This window comes from Sander lucioperca, chromosome 4 (genome assembly GCF_008315115.2).
Source record: "Sander lucioperca isolate FBNREF2018 chromosome 4, SLUC_FBN_1.2, whole genome shotgun sequence".
Taxonomy (NCBI): domain Eukaryota; kingdom Metazoa; phylum Chordata; class Actinopteri; order Perciformes; family Percidae; genus Sander; species Sander lucioperca.
In genome coordinates, this window is record NC_050176.1 from 6,400,433 (window position 1) to 6,407,701 (window position 7,269).

The window sequence follows — 7,269 nt, forward strand, 5'->3', positions numbered from 1 at the left end:
TCTTGCCAGTCAAAAAGAGTCGATCTCCATGCAACGTAACAGGGAGGAGAGTAAAGATGGAAAGCTCCTAAAGTTTAGTTCCATATAAATGCACGGATAATTTATTGTTTTGTTGTTAGTGAAAAACAATATTGACCTTGTAGTTGAAAAAGGAACCTCATATAGGAATGACATTTCCTCCTATGGAGTCCGTTCATTCACATTCGGAGATCGACACTTTTTGACTGGCAAGATGGCGGATAGCGTAAACAACAACTAAAGTGAGTTGCTTAAAACCTTTCTTTTTAGTAAACTCTGGGTACTCAAACAATGTTCTCAATGCTGGAGTTCATGTGTAGAGCCCCTGGTGATACTTTGAGCAAAGTTTCATGTTGTGTCGAGCCTTCTTAGTGTTTTAAAAAAAATAGTGATTTTGATGCTATCATAGTAGTGCCCCTAGCACTCCTATTCAAAAGGCCATTTGACCGAAAACGAGAATATGGTAAATCTTAAAAGTGGCGTTTCCATCCTAATTATGCTTTTAAACGAAAGTTTGACTCGGGTACATTCACAAAAAGACCCTATAGGTTGCATTTTGGAAAGAGTTACGCTTTAAAGCTTTAGTGCGTAACTTTTTAATATTAGTAAACGTTTGTTACATTCAATCCATTGCCAAATGAGTTGCTACAGAGTTAATTAAGACTATCAGCTCCACACAACTCTCTCTGTGTTTCTCAGTATGGCTATGTTCAGAAGATTGTGTCATCCGGTGACTTTCCCGCGCAGAAACTCCAGTGAAGATAATTACCTCTTCTAAAGAGTCCATCATGTTTTTTAACTCTCCGTGTCCTCCTTGGCTCCTAGCAACTGTGTTGTGGAGGCGGTGTGGGAGCGTGCACGATCACGTAAGGCTTGTATCATGTGGACTTGCCGACAGTTTTGTTGTCATTACTTAGAATTCCTCATGGGGGCGACAGAAACTACGCACTATAGCTTTAAATCTCTTTTTCAACCAACGCACTCTCACATTTAATATGAACAATGTTTCTCTTACATACATTTTCTACATAACATTCTTCAAAGGACAGCTGTCAGTTCACAGACTCATTATGCTGTTGCCAATCAGTAGAATCTCTTCACACAGGTGCCTCTCTTTAAAAAAAAAAAAGAAAGAAAGAAAAGAAGAAGAAAAAAACAATGTATATGACTGTGCCCACCTCTGCCCTTTTTCCTGTGAACCAGCAGCCAATTTGTATGTTTCTTTTTACCCTGTTTCCAAACCTCAACTTGTGCAAGAATGTATCCAGCTGGCTGCCAGGTCCCTGTAAAATTAAAACAAACATGACCACCTGTCCCCAGTATGCAGTGAGAGGACCAAAATCAGAAATACATTATGCCTCCTCGTGGTTTCCCCTTTCAGAGTGTCAATCAAACAGAAGAAAAATTGTCGTGTTTTCCTTAATGCAGCTGCAAAAACCTCGAGGACTAAAATCACAGTCCTTAAGGAACATCTGGAGCTGAGGGTAAATATGACTTCTCCATTTGAGTTTCCATATCATAGGCATTTGGATCAAAAATACAAATGCAAAACAAACAACACCTCATAATTCGACCACAACTAATCGTTTTTACTGTATTCTAAATAATAGACCTGCCTCCTTTTCACTGAGACCATTTATTCAGAGAAGTGAAATAGAAAACCCTTCTACCAGCAGACAGATGAACAGCCTGCTCTGGATAACTGATACCTCAGAGGTTATTCTGAGCACAGTATTGCGCATCATACAGCCAAAGCAATTAATGTAGTGTATGAAACTGAATCTATTTACATCGATCCAGGTTCCAGAAAACAAAAAGCTCAACAACATCTTCACCACGAGACAACTGGTCACAAACTAATCCTAACCTTGTGAACTGTTTCCAAGTCGGCACATTGAAACATGTTGGTGACGTTTAAAAGGTTACAAAGTTATAGCTTTGGTGTGCACAATGTAGTCTACTGCCTAAAGATTAAATAAATAAATAACCAGTTCAATCTTAGATAATTTCTTAGAAATGCAGGTGACAAACATAACGTGAGTAACAATATTAAAGTTGATGTAAACAGAGAAACGCGATCCAGAGCCATGCAGCAGAGGGGGAGACATGGGCTGACTGGGCGCACAGCAGCAGAGACGCCCACACATAGGCTACTGAAGGCACCAAGACGCGCTATAAAAACGTGACTCGGTATTTGAGTGTCAGTGGGGATCCTTCACTATCTTTAAGCCACCATGAAACAACCACACGGATTCAGCCATGGGAAATACTCCACAAAGGACATCGATGCATTGGCTTTCACCAACGGGAAACTTAATTTCTGATCGTAAGCAAAAGACATCTTTTTCCTCTGTTTGTGGACTCTGCTGAAATTGTTTCATCGACCCTGTCTGTGGAGTTTCTCTGGATATCTGATTGTCAAGGAAAACTATCTTCTGGCTGTTCAGTTGGACTGATAAGATTATCTGAACTATGTAGTGGTGAGTCAATTTTTCATTTTAAAGCTAATAGTAAAAAAGAACAAAGTAGACTTTTTTTTTATAAGGGAACGTTAGCCTAAGAAATACAGTAAATGTAAGATTGGATTCTTTAATTAAATATCTAACGACGATTTGATAAATAACATTTATATTGTTTATTACTGTGATCATAATTTTCCTTCCTTTCTTTCACACTGCCAACGTGTCTATTCTAACTTGTGCAACATATTGCAAATCTTCCATCTAATTTTTGTTCTAACATTTGTTCCACAACTGCTCAGTGAGAAATTGTATACAGTAGGTCAATTCTAATGTTTTTTTTTTTTTTTTTTTTTTTTCAGGATGAGCTTATTATGAAAATCAACTAGATTTCTTTACATCACTGGACTAGGATAAGATAGCCTACTTTATTTATCCCCCTTTATTGATGAAATAATAAGATCTATCCCTGATCTAATCCCAGTAATTATCTTATAAGAGATTAAAAAATATCTCAGTCGTGTGTTTTAATATAGGCCTGTTGCTTTTTGTTGGCTTGTTGCTGGAAGGACTGTCCTAATTATGACCTATGGTTTGATCTCCTGAACTAAACCTGAGCCGTCAGAGTCTGCACCACCTTGTACTTTGTCAGGATTTGCAGGCAGGACACCATACACACGGTGAACAGCTGTCTAGTCATGTTAAAAAGGGATTTAGAAGAAGATTTGTGAGGGGACAGTCAGGTCTAGTCAGATCTTCAGTCATATATGAAGAGTTTGTAGAAGAATGTGTTTAACTCTTTTACTTATTAAAAGTCCCCAAAATATACATATGAAAAGACAAAAAGCTAGGTTTTTCAGTTTGGGCCGCCATGAGCTGTCAGAACAGCTTCAGTGCTCCTTGTTATAGATTCTCCAAGTGTCTCTTCTACTGAAGGGATTGGATCATAAATACAGAATAAAATCCCTCATTTGGTGTTTTGATGATGGAGAGCGCTGTCTAACATGCTCATTTAGGTTGAGATGTCACGACTGTGGCCATGGCCTATGATTCATATAATTTTCATTTCCATCAAAACGCTCAGTGATGGAAACGTGTATTCATTAGGTTTTTACTCATTTATTCAGCTTCTCCCTTTGTTTTCACCTATATGTTTGTGTAATTTATAATTATAATAACATCAAATCATCAGTATTTTCCCTATGTTGACACAAATGTGCCCTTCTTTCTCTTGCAGCCTCCCTTAACTATGGCCCTCATGAGCTTCAGCGTTCAGTGATGTTAGCTCTGAGCCACTACAACTCCTCCGCCTCCCCGCTCCTCCCTCGTTTCTCTAATGACAGCGGAGGGAAGGTGGAGGCCATGGTGGCTGTTGAAGGGCTGTCGCAGCAGGGAAACCTCACCTTGGTGCAACCCACCACCAGTGGTGTCATTGTCGTCATACTGTCCATGACACTGGGCATCATCTCCAACATTGTGGCCCTCTTCATCCTGGCCAATGCCTACTCCCTCCAGCGCCGGCGCACCAAAGCCACATTCCTTCTGTTTGCCACTTCACTGGTGGTCACAGACTTCTTTGGCCATGTGATCCCTGGTGCCCTGGTTCTCCGACTCTACCTCTACGGAGGTGTGCACCCCAACTCCTCGGATAGGATGTGTCAGTTCCTGGGTGGCAGCATGGTGTTCTTTGGCCTGTGCCCACTCTTCATGGGCTCTGCCATGGCTGCTGAGCGCTGCCTGGGTGTCACGAAGCCTCTGCTGCACTCATCCCTGGTCACCAAAACCCGCACAAAGATCTGCCTGTCTGTCATCTGGCTGGCAGCTCTGTGTGTGGCCATGCTGCCCTGCTTTCAGCTGGGCTCTTACACCTATCAGGACCCAGGGACCTGGTGTTTCATCCAAGTGCTCAGTGACACTCAGGAGGTGGATGTGGCGTTTGTGGTGCTGTTCTCTGGACTAGGTCTGACCTCGCTAGCTGTGGCGCTGGTGTGTAACACCATCAGTGGACTGACGCTGGTGCTCGCTCGGTTCAGGAGGCGGCTGGGCTCCCATCACTCAGCAAAGTCCCATGATATAGAGATGGTGGTGCAGCTGGTCGGCATCATGGTCACCTCGTGTATCTGCTGGAGCCCTCTGCTGGTGAGTATCAGGAAGTACAAAGGGAGGGAATCATGATAGGTCATGAGATCACATCCCCTCTGAGAGGACTCATTCGGTTTGCATGAGTAAAAGTACCCTATACTATAAAAAGTATTAGCATAGCAAGCTATACTGAAAGTTTGTTATTGGTAAAGGCCAATAAAGCGGTATCAATATAACATCAATAGTTCTCTCACACAGAGTTTTCACCTGTGTTGTCTGATTAGAGCTCAGGACTGTGAGTGTATAGACTGTGCTTGATTGACAGCTCCATCGCTGTCTTGTCAGTTTTGTTGCAGCTGTTAGGGCGGGACAACTTACACCTTTCTTGTTGGTGCCTAAAGTTTGACAGCATGTAATTCCCTGCATAACAGCCAACTTCAACCTGGCTACAGTTTTAATCAAACAGGGTAATTGAAAGACAATTTGTGGATGTGCAGGGACTTAAAGTATTTTTATACTGCCCACATTTATGGAAAAGATTCCCTCCCATGATTATGTCACCTTATACGAGTGCAACATTAGCAACACGTTAAAATTATTGTTGTCTTTTGAAAAAAAAAAAAAGACTCCAGCTCTAGTACTATTATTAGAAAGGACCAGCGAGATATTCAGCATCTTCATTTTCTTTTGCAAGGATTTTCACTTTAGGCAAGGCAGACAAGGCAGCTTTATTTGTATAGCACATTTCAGCAACAAGGCAATTCAAAGTTCTTTACATAAAACATTAAGGTGCAGTTAAAAACAATTATAAAACGTTCATTAAAGAGATTTTAAAAAACAGCTAAAATAGAAAAAGACAGGTATGAAATACAAGAATAAAAGTTACAGTGCAGTGTAAGAAATAAGGCAGCACCAAACAGAAAAGTCTTCAGCCTTGATTTAAAAGAATTGAGATTTGCAGTGGACCTGCAGTTTTCTTTGTTCCAGAGAGATATTCCGTTTTCTTTCTCAAGGATTTTCACTTTACACTTGACTTTGTTGTGGAAACAATAACTGTCAAAGAAAGGGACTCCACTAGACCTGAAATAAATAAAAACAAAATCTGTTCTAATCAATGGAAATTCAATAGGAAAACAGTTACAATAATGATTATAACTAACAAATAACTTGACAAATAATACATCAACATGAAGAGAGGGTCTATGTAACAAACACTGCTGACAGATTCTGCTGTATGCTGCTCAAATAGGGATGGGCAGATCAATACCTCCAGTATTAATACAACCACAGAGTCTTCTTCTGAGTATCAGCTCTAGTGTCACTAGGCTTGATCCAGCTTACATTTATAACAATCGTGCATGTGATTGAAGTAATACCGACCCATCGTTCTCCCACATCTTAAACCATATCAGAAAAAGTATCAGTCCTTGCTGATATGGATGCACCAACACTATTTAAAAACAATATTAGTGTATCTGTGTCACAATCCATTTATTGTGTTTAACAAAATAAACCAGATCACTGTAATAACTTGTTTGTTGTTCTTTATACTGCAAAACAGAGTAATTTTAGTTTTTCTACCAATGCAGTGTGTTTGCTCCTTCATTGGGTAATAATTACAAGCACATGTTTTCATGCCTGCAGATCTTTGGTCTGATGTCGGTGATCCGCTCCTACACAGGATCTATTGGAGAAGACTTGTCCAGCTATAAAACCCTGATGGTGATGGGCGTGAGGCTGGCCACATGGAACCAGATCCTCGACCCCTGGGTGTACATCCTGCTGCGCCGCACCGTTCTCCGCAAAATCTACCTCATCGCCAAGTGCCAGGCAGGACTGAGGGGAAATATATTAGGCCGCTGGGAGCCAACCTCTTTTCACAGCTCAGAGAAGAAGCAAGTCAACCAAGTATGAGCTGACAGAAAGACTGATAAAGTACTTTGCGGATTTACTTTACTGAACATACAAAGAACTGTGCAAATAAAAAGCTTTAGAAGGAGAGACCCACAGGATCTTGTGAAAGGAACAATCTTTGTGGCTGTGATGGAGGAGCCCATTAGTTTAGAAATAGGGTTGGGTATTGTTTGGATTTTTACAATTCCGATGCTGAACCGGTACTTTTAAAACGATTCCGATTCCTAAACCGATTCTTGAAAAACTGAAAAATGTAACAACACAATAAATGTTGAGTTGGTTTGCTAACTAAACCAGCTTCAAACTTTAGCAGTTCTTTTGCAGAAAAATGACCATATTTGCCTTGTCTGGCACCTAACGGTAGACTATAGAGAAAGTGTGATATTTTACATCCATTTCGGAGCGACAGAGGGAAAATATTTTGGTCAACACATTAAGTGCAACCGAAATGAGGAACCGAAATTTGCGGTCTAATCCGGTCCGATTCCTACCGGTTGCGTAGGAACCGGTTCCATAGTGGAACTGGGTTTCGGTACCCAACCCTTTTTAGAAGTGCAGTTTGCAATTTCTCAGTTGGTCCACTTCACAAATGCTTAACGGATTCAATCAAAATATCTCTTTCATCCTCCTTAAAAGTTTGAGTTTATTGTCTGACCTTACAAATGGAAGCTAGCTAATGCTATGATTTTGCACATAAACTTTCTACTGTTTACTTAGAATAAGTGGACATTCATAATTATGATTGTATTCTCATTTGTAAACTCATAGTATTGAAGGCCACAGATGTAGGCCACAT

The 7,269-nt window shown here is 40.5% G+C and overlaps 1 protein-coding gene across 1 annotated transcript; it reads left to right on the forward strand.

Annotated features, from left to right (window-relative positions):
• The first annotated feature begins 2,106 nt into the window (after positions 1-2,106).
• Positions 2,107-6,624, forward strand: LOC116039535 (prostaglandin E2 receptor EP1 subtype-like). The gene is made up of 3 exons (XM_031284371.2): positions 2,107-2,498; positions 3,715-4,616; positions 6,204-6,624. Exons 2-3 carry the CDS (start codon positions 3,756-3,758, stop codon positions 6,471-6,473), a joined length of 1,131 nt encoding a protein of 376 aa, XP_031140231.1. The 5' UTR covers positions 2,107-2,498; positions 3,715-3,755; the 3' UTR covers positions 6,474-6,624.
• The last annotated feature ends 645 nt before the right edge of the window (positions 6,625-7,269 follow it).